Source organism: Pyxicephalus adspersus, chromosome 10, assembly GCF_032062135.1.
Source record: "Pyxicephalus adspersus chromosome 10, UCB_Pads_2.0, whole genome shotgun sequence".
NCBI lineage: Eukaryota > Metazoa > Chordata > Amphibia > Anura > Pyxicephalidae > Pyxicephalus > Pyxicephalus adspersus.
Genome location: NC_092867.1, coordinates 31,140,503 through 31,165,045, shown reverse-complemented (window position 1 = coordinate 31,165,045; position 24,543 = coordinate 31,140,503). Strand labels below are relative to the sequence as shown.

The 24,543-nt window shown below is 37.3% G+C and overlaps 1 protein-coding gene across 1 annotated transcript in view; it reads left to right on the top strand.

Annotated features, from left to right (window-relative positions):
- Window positions 1–24,543, top strand: part of LOC140339971 (ATP-dependent translocase ABCB1-like) — a gene marked incomplete at its 5' end in the record, with an annotated part of 159,370 nt that overhangs the window by 19,381 nt on the left and 115,446 nt on the right. The window contains 5 exon segments of the mRNA XM_072424899.1: window positions 640–689; window positions 691–859; window positions 2,898–2,971; window positions 3,171–3,311; window positions 4,328–4,484. Coding sequence (XP_072281000.1) covers window positions 640–689; window positions 691–859; window positions 2,898–2,971; window positions 3,171–3,311; window positions 4,328–4,484 — 591 coding nt within the window.

Below are 24,543 nucleotides of genomic sequence, written 5' to 3'. Positions count from 1 at the left end.
AAAAAAATTGCCCCAACTCCCATCCTGGGTTAGCCTGGACCACAGAGGACCAAAAGGTTGCCTTTATGTAATTAGATAAATAAATACATTTCTGATGTGATACCACTGATGATCCTTTAATATGTACTGCCTATTTATTGCCTATGCTTAACATCCACTTTACATTTTAAATGCTGCAAGAGGTGTTATTTAGCCATTTTAATAATTATATTTTATAATATGAGCATATATTTGTATATTGTAGCTGTAAATGTGAATTGTATTTATGTATGTGTATGTGAATACTTATTTTACCTTACCTGAAGACTAAATGTAAAGAAGCCATTATAATAAACTATATTTTACATTCTTTTATTCTTTCTAATTTGGTGTGCACTTCTATTTTCCATGTTTTTAATTGCTTATTATAAGACGATTCTGTGAAAAATTTACACTACATAGATTGATAACTCTTTTTAAACTCAATCCTATATTAATTAACTTGCAAAACTGACCGTTCTTGTCTTTGTATCCATACAAAAACATATCTACTCATGCTTTTTTTCTATTTTTCTATACCAATTAATTACAGCACTAACTTCACCTTGAGAAGGTCTTGATTTCACAATAATGATCTTATTTTGTTTTTTCTATATCTAGACTACCAGCAGTCGGTTGGGTTTGCTTACCATTACAATTTTCACTTTTCTTATTTAACTTCCTTCACTTCTTTATTTAACTTCTGCTAATTTTGGCCTGTATACCTTTCTTGATTGGTGCAAATGTTATTAGGATGAAATCAATGACTGGCCATGCGTCCAAGGATTAAAAAGCTTTAGAGGAAGCTGGAAGAGTAAGTGGGCTTAATTGTCAAAATTTGATTGAAAATGACTTGCAATGCCTAATTCATCTTTCTTTATATTTCACTGAGAAAATAAATTAGGGTTGATAATGAAATAATAAGACACCTGGATAGCTGTAAATGGCAATTTATGAGAGTCATGAAATGTCCCTTAGGGAGATATTTTCCATTAAGGAAATGAGTGTACATTTACTAATATTTGCAAACTTTGTTAGTTTGTTATATGTGCAATACATATTTTGTTATCTATGATAATAATCAATTTCAGTTAAAAAGTATCATTATTAAAATAATATAGTATAGTAAATAATAGCATAGTACACTATTCTGTTTCACTACATGTGGCTACCTACTCTTTGCTGTGAGCCATGACTACCCCATCCAGTGCAGTTTAAATGAAACAATAATATTTGATGTAACATAGATCTTTTAGTTCTATATCAGTGAATGATATACACAGCAAAGTCCTATATTGATGAAGGGGATACAAAGGGGAGCTCTATACTGATGAATGATATACAAGGCAGAACTCTATATTGGCAAAGAGTATAAAAAAAGAGCTCAATACCAGTGTACTGTAAACACAGCAGAGCTCTATATTGGCAAGGAGTATAAAAAGAAGAGCTCTATATTGGCAAGGAGTATAAAAAGAAGAGCTCTATATTGGCAAGGAGTATAAAAAGAAGAGCTCTATATTGGCAAGGAATATAAAAAAGAGAGATCTATATTGGCAAGGAGTATACAAAGGTGAGCTCAATACTAGTGAATGGTATATACAGCAGATCTCTATATTGGCAAGGAGTATAAAAAGAAGAGCTCTTTATTGGCAAGGAGTATACAAAGGAGAGCCTTCTAAAGGCAGGCAGTATACAAAGGAGAGCTGTATACTGATGTACTGTATACACAGCTAAGCTCTATAATGGAAAGGAGTAAACAAATGAGAGCTTCATATAAGTGAATTGTACACACAGCAGAGCTCTTTATTGCCAATGTGTATACAAAGGTGAGCTCTATACTGGTGTACTGCATACACAGCAGAGTTCTATACTGGAAAGGAGTATACAACGGAGAGCTCTATATTGGCAGGGAGTATACAAATGAGAGCTCTATACCACTGTACGTTATACACTGGAGAGCTCTGTAATGGCAAGGAGTATACAAAGGAGAGCTCTATAATGGCAAGGACTATACAAACCAGAGCTCTATATTGCCAGGGCGTATACAAACCAGAGTTCTATATTGGCAGGGAGTATACAAGGGGGAGCTCTATACCGGTGAATGGTACACACAGCAGAGCTTTATATTGTCAGAATATAGAAAGGAGAGTTTCTATTTTTGGTGGCTAAAATACCATTAGAACTATTCTTATGTTCAGTATAGAAATTCAGGAAAGAAGAACTATTTTCACTGTAATGCTTTAAGTAAAGTTTTCTTCTAATAGTCCATCAATGTCCTTTTTTAAAAAGAACCAATTAAAGCTGACACCAGCACTTAACATTCTTCTCACATGGAATATTCCTACTTCTGCATGATTTATACCGGCTGATCCAATTTACAGCTTCTTTTTTGTCAGAAAGGATGTATTGGACAATCCATAATCATAACAATAAGTAATTGGCACTCTCCAAAAAGTACATTGATTGAATAGTGCACTCATGTTACTTCCTCATTTATGTGAATATTTGCCAGCAATTCTACAGTAAAAAAAATAAAAATACTATATATACATATATATGTGTGTGGGGGTCATAGAGAAAAGAAATAATCAAACTTTCTATGTGGGTACACTTGTAATGTTTCATCTTTTTCAAGGTTATATGCATACAGCTAATGTTATATACAAGCATACATTACATCCAAAAAATTATCTGCCTGTAAATAAATGCATGTTATATGTGTAGAAAAAAATCTACCAACACAAAAATTTTAATTGAAAGTAGAAACAAGTGAAATGTGTGGATGTATCACTTCTTTGGTATCTCTACTGACTATATTCCTTGCATTCTCACCATGTTTAAAGTATTCATATATTTTTATGATTCATGCAGATCTCAACAGAACTGTGGTATCTCTGACAAAGGAAGAAACATTTTATGAGCGCTATAATTTAAGCTTAATTGGCCCCTACAAGTAAGTCATATCTTGCTATGTTAAATTAGGTTTTTAAATGTGTTATAAAGAATTCATTTGTGTATCTCCAGCCACAAATTAAAATATATTCTACCTATTTTATGAGAACTGATGTAAAAAGCCCCTCTTTACAGTACATGCATTTGTACTAACCTCATATTATGTATTTCTGACATTTTTTACTTTTTTTCTATTTTAGGGATTCTTTGAGTAAAGCTCCCCTCTATGGATTTACTTATGCCATTTCTCAGTCAATCAACTACTTTGTCAATGCAGCTGTATTCCGATTTGGAGCCTGGCTGATTGCACACTGTTACACACAGTTTGAGAATGTCTTCATGTAAGTACTGTACTCCAAAGGAACAATATATTTTGTTATATTTTGTTTGCTGTGCAGCTGGTGATGCCACTCAAATGCAGCTGGCTGGGCACTGTAAAAGATGTAGTTGAGCAATAGAGATTGAGTGGTTGAGGTTGTAGATCCATGCTTGAAAATAATTTCAGGTTATAAACCCTTATTTATGTTTTCTCGGATGTATGTATGAACAAAGATTGCTTTAATTGTAACAGTAATATGGTATTTGTGGTTTACCTACACATAACATTTCATTGACTGTCAAAAAGTAATAAAAAGATACAGAAGTGTTCATCACCTTGCACATTGATGTATATACATTCTAATCAAAACAGTTTTTAAAATAATTGTGCTAAAAAAACGGATGATATCTAGCATTTTCTCGAAGCCATAAAAGGTGTAAAATACAGCAACCTATGTCTGGTAGCAAGCTGTGCCAAAATGGGTCTCCTGGGTTGTGCTCTCACACTGTGCACAGGACCTGCTGAAGGAAATTAAAGGGCCCAGACTCAAATACTTCTTGGCTAGAATCAGCTGGGTTAGAGCTGCAAGGCATAAGGAATGCACACTTTAAAAGGCTTGATGTGGCAGCTGTTTCCAGCAAGCGCTGCAACCTCTTCGTAGAACATTCAGTTTGTTTGCCCTTCTTGGAGGCCTTTTTCACTCTTTCTACCCCTTAACCTTAGACTAACTTTCCCCTGTAAAAATAACCTCCTTTTCTCTTACAAAATATTCCGTTTCCATTAATTCTATTCCTAAAAGCATTCTGTTTATGTGGTGGTTCAGTATAATTTAACTTATTTTGGCTTATTTTGTAATAATGTCTCCAGTAAAGCTGCCGCATGTGTTAGATCAAAAGTTGCTTAAGAGCTAAGAATGTACAGAATGCAGTCATGGACCCCTGACACTTTTTCATTCTTTAGAACAATATGTATTTTTTTATAAAGTAATTGCTTGGTATAGTTTATATCTGCTCATTATTATGTGTCTCCATATCACAGAGTATTCTCCGCAATTATATTTGCTGCCATGAACGTTGGACAGTCTACATCTCTGGCACCTGACTTCGGGAAAGCCAAAGTTTCAGCACAGAGAATCATGAGGCTTTTAGAGAGGAAACCAACAATTGACAGTTACAGTGAAGATGGTGACAAACTGGTAAGACAATATTCAAGTAGTTTATGATCTACCAATCTCAATAAAAACAATAGACCTTTATTTATAGGTTCTATGTATGTGACAAATGGAACATTTCTGTATTACTGTGTACAAAGTACAAGGTTAGATACCTAGGAACTACTTAATGCAAAATATAGGTGAATAATCTCCAAACTGAGAGGGAATTTCTGGGTCAGCTTCACATGGTGGACATGTAGGGAATTGCTCTATGCAGTGGCTTTCATGACCCTTTAAACACTAAGGGGTACCTTTAAAAAATGGTCATGCTATAAAAAAAGAATTTGCTTTCCACCCATTGATGGTTGTCCAGATACAGTGAAATGCAATCAGGGGAATGTGAAAAAAAGCCAGACACAAAGCTCATCATGTGTTCTGTCAAAGGCTTTCTTCCATTCACAGCGCTTTCTGCTACATTATGCAGGGAAAATGCCACAACTAACCATTGGTTCAATAACACTGTCTACATTTCACAAATGGGCTGCACAATTCAGACATCTGTTTTGTGAATTACAGTGGAGTATACCAGAGTAGGACATGATTCTATCCATAAATGTGACTAGGCACATACCAGGTATATTTTAAGTTATGTTAGTTAATTGTGGTTTTTCAAAAAGGCATAGGTGTCAGTTGTAAAGTAGTTTAGTGAAATGGGCACATCCACAGACTCCAGTGTTGGAGGGAAACAGATGGTAACTTAAGTTATTTCCATACCTCCATTTCCGACCTGGATCCGGCAGGTCGGTCGTCCGGACGATGGACGACACCGACTGTACACACGGAAGATTTTCCCCCGATAATTGGCCGATGCCGATTATCGGGCGATAAAAATCTGCCGTGTGTACGTAGCTTAACAGTTTAATGGATTGATGCGTTAAAGCTTAATTATCCATTCACTTAATAATAAACAAAAATTATTTCAATTTTAAACACAAGTAGCAAAGTGCATTTTAAAACATTAGTTGTATAATTTATTGATAGCCATGTAACTAAGCAGCAGTAACCAAAATCACATTTTTGCAATTTTTCTCCACTCCAATAAATTATTCCTTAAACAGGCATATTGAACTTTAAAAGGGAGAATGACAGTCTATAAAATTACAGCTGTTGATGAATTCCCATTTTTGGATAGATTTGCACCTTAATCAAATATTAATTCTTAGCACCAAATGTAATATGCTGCATGTAGTATTATAATAAATTTCACAGAATGATCCTTTAGGAAAAGGTATTTTTAGAATCAGAACTTTCTCAACATTATCCATTGATAGACAATCTTTTGTATTGAATACAGAATGAATGCCAGATGCCAATCCCAGGATTGCTAGAAAACAGGGGGCACATAACTGTTGATCACTTAATATAGATAATAAAGATGACAATCCCTTGTTGCCCAAAACATTGCATAAACCTAATCACTGATGAGCAAGCAACCAGTGAAAGAGGGACACATAAAGACATGTGAGGGGTTTCAAGCTCTTTCCTGTCCCTCAAAGCATTCCTGTGGCTGTTGTATCCACACCAGAATCACCAGTATGATGTTTTTTTACCTACCTACCTACTCTTTCAACCTAAAGCAAAAAAGAGTCATCTTCTACAAATAACATGGATGTATAATATCCATGATAAGCATTTTTAAAATGTGCAAAGGTTTTTTTTTCTTTTTTTTAAATATTATATGCAGTAGTAAACACTGTGCTCTATGGTGATATTTTGTTTCTCATTTTACAGTTTGCAGATGGAGTAGACACAAAATTACTGAATTTGAAGTGGCTGGGATCCCAGATGGGAATTGTATCTCAGGAGCCCATGCTGTTTGACTGTAGTATTGCTGAAAATATTCAGTATGGTGTTCTAGACAGACAAGTGACACAAGAAGAAATTATAGAAGCTGCAAAAGCTGCAAATATCCACACTTTCATTGAAAGTCTTCCAGGTGTAAGTAACAAAAAAAACAAACATTTTTAATATGTTTTATCTGGAGTGATTTGGAAGAAGGACAAATTTAGGATGTACGTTTTCCCATATTATCTGGCTTTGGTGTTCTCCGTACATATTAGGAGATACATTTGCAAGTTTGGCAATACCAAATATATTCTTTCGAATACATTTACATTATTCGTAGGAGTGGTTTTAGAACACACCCCATATAAATTGTATTAGTTGTTGCTGGGTTTTCAGACCTGCACCCCATGTGGCTGTAGGCACAGTAATTACTGCTATGCAAAATTGGGAAAAAAGTTTAGCTTGACACAAGGTGTCAGGTATGCTGGTAATTCCAACAAGTGCACTAAGGACTGTGACCTTTGTATACCCAGATGCCTCGCTTGTATACCTGTACAGCTTTTAATTTATCCAGGTAATGGTTTGCTTGATGGCTTCCTACATATCTCTAATGGAAATCACTAATGGACAAATTTCTGTAATTTGTAATTCTACTGTGTACCACACCAAAGGAATCAGTACCACAACTGGCTTCTGTAATTATCTACTTGGCACAGAACTGGAATTTCTAGTTGGGATATCATGGGGTTGAACAGTAAAGAAAACTAATGTTTGTGGTGACATACATAGCTATGGACTGATGTATTTTGTCTGCAATGTGTCACGGTCCCTCCCGTGACTGAGGTTAGAAGATTTGAGAGACTGGCTACATGTGAGGTTATTTGACAGTCTCTTTGCTATCACTTGTTTCAGTGTTGTTGTTGGTAATGACCACACCTCTGGTCTCAGCTGCAGCTTGATCATTACTATTCCTCTATTTAGCCTGGCCTTACTATTCAGGCCATGCGGTTGATATTCTCTGCTTGGAGGAGGAAGAGCTGGTGTGTGGTCCTCTCATGAGTTCCTGTGCATCCATTTTTTATTGAAGATAAGTTTACTGCTCTTTGTATTTTGTTGTTCCCCTTTGCTTGTTGTTACTCGGCCTCAGGGAGAAGCTGGTTCATTCATCTGAGAAGGAACCAGTAGTCTCATACCCTATCACTACTCCCAGGGCATTTCAGGGCTCCTCGGGTCTAGGTTCTGGTGTATGAATCCTCCCACCCTCAGGGTCTATTCATACTGACAGGAGTTAGGGTTAGATAAGGTAAAGAATTCCTACAATTGGATGATTAAGGCTTATAAGTACCAAAGGGCTTAAGGTTGGGTATTGTGGTTCCTAATACACAGTCCTAGGGCCATCATCCATGTTACAATCTTAAGTCATAAAACCATCAACTTTAGATTTACCAAAACTACCTAAACCAATTATTTGAATCCAATCAAGCAGGCCGATTAACAACTTGTTGGTAGATCTAAAGGAGATTGTTCAAGCTGATGTAACGTGTGCTAAATTTATACGTAAAAGTATCTAGAGTATACATAGTTGGGTTAAATCTGTCTTCTATAAGGAACTTGTACACAATTCTTTGCTTATGACTGTATCTGAAATAAAAAATGTGTCTGTATCGCCCATAGAAGCCATTAATATTCTCCCTTCTTTGTTTCTAGTGCATAGGAGGAATAACCTAAATATCTGTTAAATTTTCCCAGTTCTTTTATCTCTGTCTTCTTATCACTATTTTTTATGTTTTTAGTGTCCCCACTACATATCCATAGCAAAGTGGTATTACAGTATATGTAAATGACAGCAATAGTCAATTTTCAATTTCCCAAACCTATGTGTTGTGCCTTATGGTCAAATACATTTCATTATTCAGAATTCAACATCAAATCTCTGATGAGATATTCTTATAAACCACTCATGAACAGATGTGCCGTTTAGGCAGACTGAATATGGGAAATGACTAATAATGACTCTATTGCGCAGTAACATTTTAATGAAAAAAGTTTATGCAATAGAGAGTGAAGTTTCAATTGTTCCACCAAATGAAAAAGGATAATGTGTAAAGCACGTCTTTTGTCATTTTATATCTACAGATTGTACAGAAGGCTCTGGATGACGCCAGGCAAGGCAGGACATGTGTGGGTATTGCTCATCGGCTTACGACAGTACAGAACGCTGACATCATCGCAGTCATACAGAACGGGAGGGTCATTGAGCAAGGGACTCACACCCAGCTGCTATCTAAAGAAGGAGCATACGCTCTTGTCAATTCCCAAGTAACTAATTGATGAATAGGTTTTTATTATGAAGAATAAATAGATTTTTATTATGAAGGATAAATAGATTTTTATTACGAAGGCTAGATTTATACTTGCATGCAAACTGTGCACCCTAGCATATTGCCATGGCATAATATTGCTGTCTACAAACTGTGAAAAACCTGAGGATAGATTCTGCTGGTAGAGAAGCTGGGCAGGCCCCCTCGCTGATAGTAATATCAATAAGGTTGCTGGATTTAAACATAAATTGGTTCAGGTCTAGGAACTGTGTATACTTAGTAATGATTCAAAGTGATGTATGCAATTATTACCATGACCAGCCCAATACAGTCACATCATTTCTATACCATACTTTCTAACACATACTTCTTCCTAACTAGAAGTACATTTATAAGGCACAATTTATAACTCTGTAACCATGCTATTATTATTATTTTGTCTTATTTATAGACAACAAGCACTTGCGATCCTATTTAATAATGATAAGTAAATTATAGCAACAGACCAACCATCATATTTATTGCGGCTACTTTAATGCTGAAATCAAGGCAGATGTAAAAAATAAGCCAGTTTGTATACATTAAATATCATTAAACTTTTTTACATACAGCTGACATAAATAAACAAATCTGTCTTGATATCAACTTCATAATTCTTTATACAGCAGCAGAAGCATGAACTAACTTGGAATTATGGTTCGACTGCTTTGCACTACATTATTTTAGTAGAAGGGGATTTTATGTCCAATATGTTGTTACTCCTTTATGTCCAATCACAGACTGGGGTCCTAAATCTGGCTCTATAACTTATACATAGGGAGCTCTAGGACTCTGCTATGGAATGTATGAATGTATGGAAGACCAGGTCTTATTGGTAATTGGTTGAACTTGTCAAGTATGAATATTAGGATATGAATGTATAACCTTTTGGGCTTTATATATATTTTTTTATATATATTTTATATATGTATATAGACATTTTTTTTAAAACTGATAAAGGCGGAGCATACTGACTTTTCAGTCTTTAGACGACCTGTCTATCCTGAAGTTTAGGAGGGTGTTACCACTCAAAAAGACCAATTTGTAGAGCTGCTCCTCAGGAATTAGGTTGCTAGAATTCTAAGTAGCCTATGAATTGCATCAATTTAAAAACAATTGTTCAATACAGCACAGAAGTTCTGTCTTTGACCTCCCATCTTTTTTTACTCATGAATACACTCAATAGTAAAGACAATTAAGCCCATTCTTGAGTGAAACATGTCCAAGTGGGAAGGATTAAGACAGGACTTACTGTGTACTGTCTGGATTAATAATGTTTTGTCAAGCAGAGATTATCAGTTTTCAACTGACTTCTTTGTATCCTTTTCCAGCCATCCAGGAACCATTAGTATTAAAAGGTGACCAGGAAATAATAATGCCATTACTCCTTTAAATCATAGTGTAAAATCTCCCTAATTGTACTTTAGTACTCTGATGTTAGGAATGTAGAGATAAAAGAAAACTGAACTTCCAAGGGCACTAAACAGTTAGAAAATAATCGTTTTTTTTTTAAACTGAGTTTTATTAAACATTTTTCATATACAAAGGAGAAAAAAAAAATATAAAAAAGAACACTAAAACAAAGAAACAGAGCATATACAGAAACATAACATAAACACAGCATACAGGATAATAGGTATATCAGATAGTGTTCCATAGATCTCTTGTAAAGACAATAATAACAAAGTGATAGTGCAATAGGAGCAATCCCATTTTTTAAGCACAATGAATGGCAAAGATGCATGAACAATAAAAAAAACAAAAAATTAAAAGGTTGTAAACATAAGAAGTAGGGAGATGGGGGGAGGGGAAAGGGGTGGGGAAGGCAAACAAAGGTAAGTGAGGAGCTCACAGAATACAAATGGACAATAAAATGTTAAACCTGTAGACTGGCATTATAGACATCCCAGGGTTCCCACAGCTGTTCGAATTTCGCAACCCTAATCCTAAGGAGAGCAGTAAGGTACTCCATCAAGTGTACATCCTGGATGCGAGCAAACAAGTCCTCAAAAGAGGGAGGCAGCCTGGAATTCAACTTAGTTGAAATTAAAGTGCGAGCTGCCACCAGAGCATGTATGATAAACTTACAGGTAGGTTTAGGCCCCGTAAGGGGCAATCCCAAAAGGTGGTGGAGCAGGTCAAGGGGAAATCATTGTTGAGTCACCTCCCCATTTAGCTTCTTGACTCTCCCCCAGTAGCCCTGGATAAGGGGGCAAGACTAAAAAATATGTTCCAGGGTCCCATGCTGTGACACGCAGCGCCAACAGGCATTATCCACAGCTGAAAATCGGTGCAACACATCCGGCGTGTGATACCATCGGAACAAAATCTTGTAAAGGTTCTCTTTATAAAGCATACATATTGAGCTTTTGTTGCTGCCTCCCATAGTGTGGACCACTCATCCCTCCAGGGTATAGCCCAAAATTTCCTCCCAAGTACACTTGTATGCAAATTTGCCAGACACCTCCCATGCTGACTCATGAAGAAGGTGATATATGGAGGAAATGAGGCCCTTGGAGTACAGACCATCAATACTTATTCTCTCAAAAGGAGTTATTTGAGTAAATTTGGGCACTGATTGGAGGGATTGGACATAATGCCAAATCTGTAGATAAGGAAAAAAAGGTAGTTCGAGGGAGGTCAAATTTTTCCTGTAGTTCCGGGAAGGAGAGCAGCCTCTTCTCCACTGGGTGTACAAATATTTCGGAGATGGAAAAGCTCGCTGTCTCTCCATGGCTGCCACATATTTCTGGCTAGACTATCAGGTACCAAAGAGGTTTGTATAATGGATGTAAGCACAGAGCCACGAGAGGAGAGACCATATTTAGACTTTTATGTTCTCCATATATTCCTCATAAAAACCATCAGGGACAACAAATCCCTCGGGTAGTAACCAGTGGGAGCTCCAAAGCATCATATTGGGATAGAGTGGGGAAATCCAAGCTTCCTCCAACTTGCGACATATACTGGGGGAGACTAACATAGTTCAGGAAGGCAAGTAATGAAGGTGTGTCGGCACTTAGTACTTAACCACGTCTGAAGCCCCCAGACCTCCAAGTTCCTTGGTGTGCAAACCACCGACTTGGGAGAGTCTGTGACGTTTACGTGCCCCGATAAAGTTCAGAAAGCCAGCCTGTAACTTTCTCAGGATCAGGAGAGGAATTCGTACCGGGAGGGTTTCAAACAAATATAGGAGCTTGGATAATAGCATTATTTTTAAGACGCTTCCATTTGTTCAAGTAATTATGTAGTTCCTGGAACAATGGGGGGAAGTTACAAGTGTACAGTTGATTATATATAGCTGTGATTTGAGTACCCAAGTAACTTAAGGAGTGCTCTCGCCACATAATCTTGTAACGCTGAGAGTTGCACAGGCGGTATATATAAAGGTAGAGCCTCGGTCTTTGAGGAATTTACCTTATAACCCGAGACAATACTAAAGACATTAAGTTCAGTCCACGAATTTGGGAGGGTGGTGGTAGGTTGTGTTAACGTAAGAAAGACATCATCCGCATATATCGAAATTTTATAGGAGGAATCTTTCACTGTAACATCTTGAATATTGGGATTGGATCTTATTTTCTCCACAAGAGGTTCAATACTAAGAGCAAAAAGTAAAGAAGATAAGGGACAACCCTGTCGTTTCCTGTTCTTAATGGGAAATAGTATAGAAAAGGCATGAGGCAACTTAACAGAGGCCGCAGGGCAACTGTAGAGGGAACATATTGCTCTTTGAAATACTGCACAATAAAATAAACTTTATTTGCTACAATCCGTGTCTTATTTCAAGAAAAATGCAAATAGGCAAGCTGCTGGTATGGTAACAGGGTTATATATGGCTTGCATAATATTTTACAGAACCAACTCTGTACAATAACTATGCTTACAGTTTAGAAATGCATTCAATGTGTCCTGCATTTTGCAGTTATCAAAACATTTATATGGCAAGTATTTACTTTGATAAAGTACCGTATTTTTCGGACCATAAGACGCACTTTTTTTCCCCCAGAAGTGGGGGGAAAAAGTCCCTGCGTCTTATGGTCCAAATGTATCAAAATGTATCCTTCCCAGCTGCTGTCCCGTCCCGTCTCCTGTTCAGCGCGGCCAGAGTGACTGTGACTCCTGTATCTTGCTCCCAGCGTCCTCCCACTCTCAGCATGATTGGCTGACAAAGTCATGCTGTGTTCCCTGAATAGCGTGCTGAAGATCACTCACAGCACACAAACACAATGTAAACAAATGTTATATTGCAATCCGATTGTCATACATTGTATGACAATCGGATTACAACTGAAAGGAAATACTCACCCAGTGTCCGGAGCTCTGCTTGCTGGTATCTGTAGTGAGATGCAGAAATCCTACATTGTGTTATGCATCTCTCCATGGATACGAGAAGCTGCAGCTGTGCCTGTGTCTCTGTGTGAGGCACGCAGGGAACCCCCCCCCCCCTCACAGCACTCGGAGGATGAGTCCTCTTCCAGTGATGTGAGGAAAATTTAAAGGCATATTACAATGTAATCTGCTTCTAAATGGTTTTTACAGTACAAAAACCATCTCATAAAAGTACCGTACATTTTTAATTTTATTTTTAGATTACATTGTTGTCTATTATTTCATTATTGTTTTAAATTATTATTTATATTTATGTATTATATTATAATTTATGATTTTAATATAATAAATAAATATAATTATCATACCCGGGAGTTAATCCTAAGAATTAGAAGCCCACAATACAAACAAAAATTTCTATGCAAAAAAGAAAATAGGATAGGATTTTATTAAAAGTACATTTTTTTTTTTTTACATGATTGCGTGTTTCAAACATTTTTTTATATTCATGATATCTACTAGACCCTTGTTCGGACATATTTCTGTAACTTACAGGTCTAAAATGTAAAAAAAAAAAAAATTCATGAAAAACTGTAACGCTTTTGGTACAGAAATCCAGACCTCAGTGTAACGCCCAGGAGGTTAATGTCTTTTGTTATAAAAGCAGAATTAAAGGGGCATTACGTCACTGCACTGTGAGGAACTGAGCTTTCTAGATTCTGACTCTAGCAATGAGGAGTTCTTGGGGTTCTCATAAAACGAGCAGAACCTTTACCGTAAATCTTCAACTTTATTCTATTTTATTACTGAAGTCTCTTGTTATTGTGTTTTACAGTAATTTTGTCTTTTGCTGACTTTGTTAATAATGGTTCTAAATGCTGCTGTTTACTTTACAGGGTTTATTACATGTGTTTATGACTGTGATGTTGGTTTTTAATGCACATAAAATATTTTAGGACACTATTTGTTTCAGAATCTTTTTTTTCTTCATTTCCCTTCTCTAAAAAACTGGTGCGTCTTATGGTCCAGTGCGTCTTATGGTCCGAAAAATACGGTATATTTACTTTATCAAAGTAAATTTTCTTCACTTTTGTCACGGAATATGTCTGTTTTGATGATAACCTCTTCACATTTTGTTTAAGCAGTATACTAAAGAAAAAAAATATAAAGCTGTAACAAGCAATCTGTTTATAACAGATTTAGTTATATAGGATCATATTTAATAAAGTGCTTGAAGAGAATGCTGGTGCCTGTAATTGTGTATCTTTACATTTTTATTCTCCTACTGCAGTATAGGAAATGAGAGTCTATTTTGTTACTGTAGGCACCAGTGAAAAATATTGCCAGTAATGATAAAAACTTACTAGGTTAACCTTTCTCAACTTTTTTTTACCCCTGAGGAACCCTTAAATTTCTTTTCAGATCTCATGGATCTCCTATTAAACTAGTTTTTGGGGGTCAATGGGGAAAAGGGTTCTTAAATGTGTGGCCTGTGATAAAGAAAGCCCCATAGAGTACTGGCTAAAATAACAGCATCAGAGTCATGGAGCTGCCATTTGTTGCTGTCCCCAGAGCTAAGCAACATCATCAAATGGGAGGTCAATCAGCCACACTTTAGGGAACCCCTAGCAAAATCTGGAAGAACCCTGGTTAAGAATACTAACTTTAAGAATAGTAACTTTACTGGGTATTTTCAATATCTGAAACGGAAAATGCACACTAAATAAAGACTTGGAAAAAATGTACATAGAAATTGGATAGAAGACCATATTTAATGGAGAACTGTAGAATATATTCAGCCTAAATGGGCAATCTACTAAAATATTACCTAAATATGTTTTTATTTACAGAGCCAGTATTACAACCACTTGAAAATCAATTCTAGGGCATATATTATTTTGATTATACATATTGGTAAATAGAGCAAGAGTATATAAAACTTAACATAAAATTTACCAGAACTAACAAAATGATTTTCATTCAGTGCATATGGTTATTCTCTTTTAATTTAATTTTTAATTTAATATTGACTCGAGCTTCTTGGAGGAATAATTTGGATGTCACAATGTCCCACAGATGAGTCACCTGAATCTTTATGAATCATGGAAAGTGATTATACCTTGATACCTGTCATAGCCATCTTTACCATACCCCACATAAACCCAGACAGAAAACATGACCAGAACTCATTTAAATTAGCTTCAGTCATTTTCATTACAACTCTTTAGTTAGGTGTAATTATCAGAATTATATATTTAAAAAAAAACATTATCATGGTATTTGCATTTTTATGTATTTGTTTACCCACGCTCCACAATTTCTAAGTATATCAAACGCATAAAATATAAAAAAATGAACAGTAATATAAGCTTTATTATTGTTAAGGAATTCTCAAAAAACATGTTCCACCATTTATATCTAAAGAGTAACATGTAAAGTTTTAAAAAGATTAATTTAAAAAAAATCATCTATTGACATATTCAATTTTGCAGCTACATCTGGAAAGTTCCAGGACTAGGTGCTTGAAGAACTGATTATAGCCTTACTGTTGCTAATTGGGATTATTATGCTAAATTCCTTACATTACCAACATATTATCATAGTAAAAGTGATAAACAAAAATATAGAATATGTTTAAAAAATATTTATGCTAGTAATGCCTTGGATTTACTCAGTATCATTTATTCTGGTCAAATCAGATTTGTCTAAAGCACATAGATAGCAGGTTGAGCCAGAAAAAACCTCAAGCGGATAATCTGAGTTAATCAATCTTAATTGCCTTGTCTGCTCCTAACTGAGCACATGGAAGAGTTTTACATTGTCTATTGAAGTTTCTCATCAGTAGTATTTGCCTTTACAGGTTTAAAAAAATCTTTAAGAAAAATAATCTAACTCATTTTATCAGCTCCATTAGATATATATATAAATCCAGCGGAACAAAGCAGGGGTTGCTCTCTCTCTTTTTATCTTTACTTTGATTATGGAGGCAAAAATAAAATATTTTTCTACAATAACTGATATTAAAAGTGTAAAAAAAATTTAAACATTTTCAGAATGAATTAAATGTAAGTTTGACTATTTTTTTTGCACAGCTTCCTAAAACACAATAATAAATCCAAGGTTTTGCAATAATAACATAAAATAATTACTTATTAAAAGTAAAACATTTCATAAGTGTGTAGGTATCAGTTAGACATTCCTACTCATCTTCTTAGTTGCTTAATTATCTCACAATCCTTACAACTTCTAACAGTCCATCAAACCCTTAACAATATTTTCAAATAAAAGGAATTTAAACCAAAATGCTATTTTTCTATTATCATACAAAAAGTAAAAGGTGGATTGAGTGCATCTTCTTGATATGACTGCTACAAAACTGACATGCAAGATAAAGTGGATAAGTGATAGATCAAAGAGTATGATAGGAAAGTGTAATCCAGCCACTTCCATGCAAGGCTTGCAATTATATTGCTTCCTCATTGGGACCTATAGAAAAAAAGTATGGAAACCAACAATCTCACTGAAGAGGTATGCTAAACTTCTGCAGCTGCTTTGGGGCTCTACGTGGTTTGTGGGGTATTTTTTGTGTTGTATAATGACATTACACATGCATAATATATTAAAAATATCTTTGAAGTTTTCATTAATAATTAAAATATTACATTTATTAAACAAAAAATAAATAAATACATCAATTTACAAACATAATTGGTCACTTCCTCTATCATTTCTGATATCCTTGGGACCGTTTAAGCAAGTCTAAAGTGACAAATTTCTTGGAAAATGTCTAATAATTTTTTCCCTCCTTAATTAAACTAATAAATCACTCTCATGTTTTTAATTATCCTTTCCTCCAGTAATTTTTAAATGAACAATTTGAATAATAAATGCAAGAAATTCTTGATTCATGTCTCGTTGGAGACAAACTTCAAAATAAAAGATTATGTTTCAGAGGAGATTGCTTGAGCTGCTGCCAGTGATTTTCACATCAGTCAGTTAATGAATCACACCAATGCTGCCAAATCTGACCTGGTCTTCTTGGTCTAGTGGATGTTGATAGGGAGCAAACACAGTAGAGATTAACTGAATCAACAACTGTGGATAAGTGCACTTTTTCAAACATTGGTAATATCATAACAGCAAATATCTGAAACTGTACCCAGCTTTAATACACAATGCACATAGCAGTCACCTTGAGCAAATTCACTAAAACAGACCAGAACTATCATCTTTTAGGTATTCATAAATAATGAAATTGTAATGATCATTATTGGCAAAGAGAACGCTGTAGAAAGGACTCAAGTCAAATATCTATTCAAAGCACAGTTTCAGGAAAAAAAAAATCCCGTTAAGAGGGGTGAAGGAACTTTTATACTTTTTTTTTATTACTCTCTGGGTCTTTCTGTACCCGTGCCACCTGTACTCTCGAGTCCTACTGTATTCTGAGAAAGAAAAAGGGAAATCTCTCCAATAGGAAAACAGTCAGCAATAAGAATAATGTCAAAAGTTACACTTAGCCAATATACAAAAATTTGTTTTTAATCCGAGGAAGACTGGATTCCTTCCAATAAAACCAAGGGCGCTCAAATTTCTCAGGGGTATCATGGAGGCTGGCTGTTACACCCTCCATAAGCATAAACAGTTTTAAACCACTGGGTCACTGAGGGACAGGTATTCGATCTCCAGTTTGTTGGGATACAAAGATTTGCTGCATTCAGCAAGTGGCTTACCACTGATGTTTTATGAAAGCGGGAGAGAGGGGGCTATGTTGTAGCAGGAAAAATGATGGATCCTCAGTCGGTGAACTTCCTTTCAATAACTTTGACCTTGCTCCAGAAGGGTTGCAGGATCAGGCATGACCAAAAAACGTGTAGTAGCATACCTTCTCCAACCTCACACCGCCAGCATTTGTCTGATACTGCGAGATAGAATCTATGTAGCTGAACAGGATTGCGGTACCATCCGGACAGGATTTTGTAATTAAGCTCCTGAAACCTACTACTAACAGAGGTGTATTGGGTAGGCCAGATCACCTTCGGTCGCTGCTCCCCATCCAATGTAAGATTAGGCTCTCTTTCCCACGTTACCATATAAGGGGGAGGGTTATCATTAGGAAGGGAGTTGAGCATAGCATATAGATTCGAAAGAACATGTCTGTCTGTTCCCGTACCCGAATATAACACTTCAAATGGAGTGAGCAGCCTGGCAAACTCATTGCTCTTCGGTAAGGGGTGCAGAAAATGTCTCACTTGTCTCACTCTCCAAAATGAAATGGGCCTCGATTCCCCCAAGCAAGCCAGATCTGACAACCTCATCCATGAGTCGCCCTGAAGAAAAATCAGTCCCCTATAAAATCCCAAGTCTCTAAGATTAGTAAAAAGAGTGTCAGCAATGCCTGGCTCGAATGAAGGATTGTCCAGAATCAGATATAGGGGTGAGGGGAAAGGAGCTACGTGAGGGAGGGGAAACAGTTTGGAGCATACCTTCAAGGTGGTGCCTATCAACGGACGTTGTCTAAGCTTTCCAGTTAAATTGCTTGCCAACCACGGAGCCGAGGATAAACTTTGACCTCCAGACAACTGTTCTAGTCCCACCCATTGCTTCGAGAGGTCGTGTCTAGCCCAATCTACTGCCCTCACTAAGCGAGCGGCCATGTAATAAAAATTTTATATATTAGGGACTCCTAAACCAAACACTATAGGGTTGGAATAGTAAATTGCTTCAATCTGGGTCTACAATTGCCCCAGATATATTGAAAAAATTCTGTATTTATCTTGTTAAAAATGACCTGGGTATCCAAATCGGTAGGGTCTGGATTAATTTTGAGCTCTTGTATTATTCCAAACAAAGATAAAGTCAGCTCTTCCCATTTCACCAAATCCGACATCACCCGCTAAAAGAGGGTGGAGAAGTTCAAGTCAAAAGTTTCTGATAAATTTCTGACTAGAAAGACTCCCAAATATCGGAGGTTTCTCGAGGCCCATTTGAACCAGTAGTTCCTTTTAATTAGGTCTCTCTGTCCTTGGGGTAGAGAAATGTTTAGCGCCTCTGACTTATTATAATTCATTTTAAATTTTGAGAGGGTACCATAGGTAGTTAATTCCCTCAAGGTTCGGGAGCGTGATAACTGGGTTGGAGAGTATAAACAGCAAATCATCTGCAAACGCTGCAATTTTGTGCATTCCTGTAATATCAGGGTTTGCCCTTACAGACCGAAGCAGAGATTCTAAAGTCAAAATGAATATGAGTGGGGAGAGAGGGGGCATTTGATATTGGAAAGTATTCTAAGAGGGTGCCATTAACCCTAACTGCTGCCAAGGGACAGGAGTAGATAGATCTAATCCAAACCAACATTTTCAGTCCCAGTCCAATATGTAAAAGGGTTTGGTCCATAAATGTCCAATCTACTCTGTCAAAAGCCTTCTCTGCACCTGTTGATAGCAGGAAGACAGGTGAAGAGTACGTGGGGGCCAGATGGATCCAGTTAAAGGCCCTAATTGAATTGTCCCTAGCTTCTCTCAGCCGAAAAAAGCCCACATGATCAGTGTGGATCAGTTTTCTGATGACCTTTTGTAACCTGATAGCTAGAATCTTAGTGAACAATTTCAGGTCCTGGTTAAGAAGAGATGTAGGTCTGTAGCAATAAAAACATTCACCATATGGGGTACCAGTATCTCCCCAAACCGCTTAAAGTAAGGTAAAGAGAAACCATTGGGTCCTGGAGTCTTACCTGAAGGAGTACATGCAATTGCTCGCAGGACTTCTTCACCAATTGTGGTTTCCAGAACTTCAATTTCACTGGCCGATAGTTTGGCCGTCTTAACTCTGGTCAAGTGCTCCTGCACTGCCTTCCCCATAGAGGGCGATTGAGAATCAGGGGTTTTGTACACATTGTATACATCGATATTCTATAGGGACGTATAGAACTTCTGAAACTCCTTTGTTATATCCTGAACCTGATTTATCTTAACGCCATTATGGTCAACTATAAACAGGATAAAAGTGCGTTCTCTCTGACCCCCAAGGGCTTTAGCTAAGGTGCGGCTGCATTTGTTCCCATATTCGTAGTAGGGTGGTCTGCAGCGCGCTAACGTAGCTTTGGCCTTGTCAAGGCACAGAGTTGATAACTGAGACCTCAGAGAGATCAGCTTATGGGTCAGGTCCATCGTGGGGTCTCTTTTATGCACTTTTTCTAGTTCCCCGATACTAGTAAGTTCAAAATTTCTTGCTGCCTAGCCTAAGTCTAGATCCATGTTTATTGGGATGGCCCCTAATGACGGCCTTGTGGACTACTACGGTATTGCTGTCCTGTGTGATGTTTTCGGCAAAGTAATTAGGTAATTCCCTTTCTGTCTCTTTTGTCACCACCAAATCCTTTAAGAGGTTTTCATTAGGTTTCCAGTTCTAAAACTTAGGCAAAGTTTTCGTGAGCTGGATATCTAGGAGTACAGGGGAGTGGTCAGAAAGAAACATTTCCCCAATATTACAACCTTTAATTCTATTCAGGTCAGCTTGTCTTACCCAGAAATGATCAATTCTGGAGTAAGTCAGGTGAGGGTATGAAAAGAATGTATACTTCCTTTCAGTGGGGTTAATAATGCGCCAGGTATCTAGCAATTGGTGTTAAAGTAGGCATTTCTTGAGCCGCTTACCCCCTCTAGGAGTACCTCCCAAACCAGCCTTGGTGGAGTCCACTGCCAGGTCAGGGGTAAAATTGTAGTCCCCACCCAACACTAAGACACCCTCCCTAAATTCCTCTAGATGTTCCAGAGTAGGCCTCAGAAAGGATTCCTGGTTGGTCGAGGGTAGGTATACAGTAGCCAAAATAACCATTTGCTGTCCAAATAGACCTTTCACACAGAGATACCGCCCCTCTCCATCTTTGTACATAGCACTCAATTTCCATGAACAGGAGGAAGAGAGCAAAATAGACACTCCCCTTTTTTAACATCTGGTGCAAATGAATAATACCCAGTAGGATAGTGCGGGTTGCGTAAGGAAGGCATACTTCTCTCTTTAAAATGTGTTTCCTGGAAGAAAGCTATCTTTTAGTCTTTAGACTATATAATCTCGCTAATATTGCTGTACATGGGGGGGGGGGGGAGTAGGAGATTATATCAGGGAACTGGGGGAATTTTTGTGAGGGAATACTAAGATTGTATTCAGTCACAGGAACTGCGCTGGTTGTCCTAATTAGGGTAACATGGACAACCAATGGCGGGCTCCCGCCCCAGCTACATTTACACCCAGTAAAACCAATATGAACACGGGCACCGGCAAGTGTACAGCTTATGTTCCTGGAGTTGGGGGATTGGCTAGATCCCCTCACTCCCAGCATTGAGGTAGTAAAGAGATATATGTAAACAGTAGGCATGGGCATAAGCATTAGGAATCTTCCAATAAAAGCATATCAATAAGAGACATCATATAAAACTTCAAGGCATTAAAGTGTAGAAAACCGCGTCAACAGACCTATCTGCATATGGACAAAAACCTTACAATGGGTGAGAAAGAAAAAAGAAAAACTACCCAGCAATTAAAGATTCCAAAAATATTTGCAGAGGTAGCAAACAGTAACAGTTGGTGAGGTCTCACCCATCTTGTCGCAAGCATGCTTACTCAGGGAGCCCCCCCGAGAGCGAGTTCTTTTCTGGGATGAGAGTTGCCATGGATTCACTGGCGGATTAGGCACCTTAGGAAGCAGGAATGGCCAATCCGGAATATCTATCTCTGTGAGATTAAAGGTATCCAAAAAATCTGGAAGGTCATCCAAAGATCTTAACTTAGCTGAGCGACTGTCATTGAACGCCACCAATTGGAAGGGGAACTCCCATCTATAGTGGATGTTTTGAGCTCGCAGTACTTCCAGTAAAGGCCTCAGGGATCTGCGCTGCGCTAGAGTGCGGCGTGATAAATCCTGCAGTAGCATCACCTGGGTGTCGTTGAAGAGGATGTTTTCCTGGTCCCGGGCACGTCTCATGATCTCGTCTTTGACTTTATAGGCATCAAGGCGGCAGATCACATCTCTTGCGCGTCTTGGGTCTGGTGATTTTGGGCCAATGGCTTTGTGTATGCGGTCTATTTCTAGAGGCGAGTCCTAAGGCTTCTCCAGTATAGCATTATAATGGCCAAAGCAGCTCCATAGAGATCCTTAGTTTCTACTGACTCTGGCAGGCCCGATCCGTACATTATTACGCCTACTTCTATTTTCCAGATCATCCTGGTGAACAAAGAGTTGTCCCAATGGAGCAGATAGAGGCATGGTTGGATACATGGGACCTAAGGTCGTCAGTGGCCTTTTCTGCTTTTTCAATACGCTGTGTCATATCACGTTTAAGTGGCAATTTCTGAGCGGAGAGTGTCCACCAAACTTTTCTTAAAGTTCTCAAATTAATCAATAGTGGGTATATTGTGCAGGTAATACACCATCCCGACCTGAGCCTTGTTGGGCTGGAGAGGGGCTTTGAGAGAGCTGGGGAGGCCTGTCAGAGCTAGCAGGGAAAGGAGTAGAATGCAGGAAGCACACCTCATAATCCGGAGCTGCCATCTTGTCCTGAAGCCTTCCTGGGCTATGAGCCTAATGAGCAGGGGAATCTGTCATGGATCCTGATAAACCGGCCACCTCTCCTTCAAAGGCTTTTGGTAACTCATGGAACTCTTCCTCTGTGTCATGTTCCAGCTCCCTGTGCTCTGTGTCTCCATGTGCAGGGGAGAGGGAGTGACCACGTGCAGGGTCAGGAGCCAACTTGCCCCCCTTCCTCCTATGTTCCTCCATCTGGCGTGTGTACAGCGCCCGACGTCCATCATCCCAACGACCGTCCTGGTGGATCCACGGACGATGGACGATGGTGCCGCTCCATCATTCTCCCCTTCCCCTTTCCATAGAGCAGAACGGTGCCCTATGTACTGTACTCGTTCATGCAGTGTTCAGTTCTTAGTCGTTGGAAAGGATTGTGAAAGATCCTTTCCAACAATAATTGCATGTGTGTATATAGCTTAAGACTGGCATGGATTAATTTATTGTCTGTGCACTGCAAAATAAATGCCTATCAATGTCCTGTTTTCTTGTACAATTTTTATAAATTTTATTTTTCTATTTTGTAAATATGGTATTACTGAAAATGTATTAGGTATCTGAATTTCCATTATCCATATAGAATTTGTTCTGATAATAATTACATTTATTTAGTATTTCTGTATATTTAAAAATGTTGTTAATGCATTGATAAAAAGAAGGGGAAAGAGCAAATTATTTTACCTTTAATATTACAGTATTTACTTTAGGTATACCCTATCCTTGTGCTGCCTAATTTTGTGTTATGTCAGTATGTTACAGTAAGAAAATGTCACTGTACAGAAATTTTTACAAAGTTTGCCTAATACACTACATTTTTTTTCAACCAGGAACCAATGTTTGTGCTGTGATTTCAACTGGGTTTATTTTTTTTTATTTTGTATTCTGCTAAGATGTAGATGAAAATTTTATGCACTTCTTCAGCAGAAAGACTTGAGTAGTGGAAATTTGTTGATAAAGACTCTCCATCCCTTTATGAATTTATACAAAAACAGATAAAAAACAGGGAAAAAAACGTAAAAAAAAGTACACAGAACACTAAATGAATAAACTATAATAGGATAGAAAGGAGCATCCAGCCCCAAGCAGTTGCATGAATACCAACAACTGGATGCTACGAGACCATTTAGTTGTCAATAGCATAACGTGTGATTGTCAGGTCCAATAACAGTCCAACACAGTACTAAATGGTTTTTTCTATTTTGTGGCTACTCTACAAATATTTGTTAGTAAATGGTTTCATTCTCCAGGTAAATGGTAGCATAGACTTCTCGGATAGGCTGTGGAGTCCTGGAAAAAAAAAGAAATAACACACTTTTAGGATTTAAAAGCAATTTCACACCCTCAGTGCCAAGCAATTGCTAAATTTCTCTTGGGTAAACATACATTTTCCAAAATGTGGTATCTGAAATTAATCTTAACTGCTTGGCTATCCTTAGCAGCATTATTTGCAACATATTCATAAAAACACCGTGCATGTGGACAGGAAATTAACCCCCATAGCGTTCTAATTCTGTCAGTTTTTTGATGCAAAAAGTGATCCTAATTTTTTTGCAAGAAATTTTTATTTATATTGTGGGCCTGTAATTCTTGGGATTACCTCCCCGGTATAATTATTTTTATTATAATATGATCATATATTATAATATAATAAATAATTATAAATAATAAATATAAAATTATTATAATAATAATAATAGACCACAACAATGTAATTTATAAAAAAAAAACTAATTTATCAAAAAAATTTCAAAAGGTCAGGGTATTTCCCTACAAGTCTATAGGAATGCAAAACCAAGTTGAAGCAGGTCAAATGTGGGTCAGAAGAAGGTCAATTACAACTGAGAGGCATTTCAAACTGAATTCAAGTTCATATAGTCAGAAGAAATCCAAAGGAGGTTAACACAGGCCTTAATTCTGTTTCGGATGTCCCAAAGTATAGCTCCCTATCTTGGGGTTACTGAATGCTGAATGATATTGCACACACTTG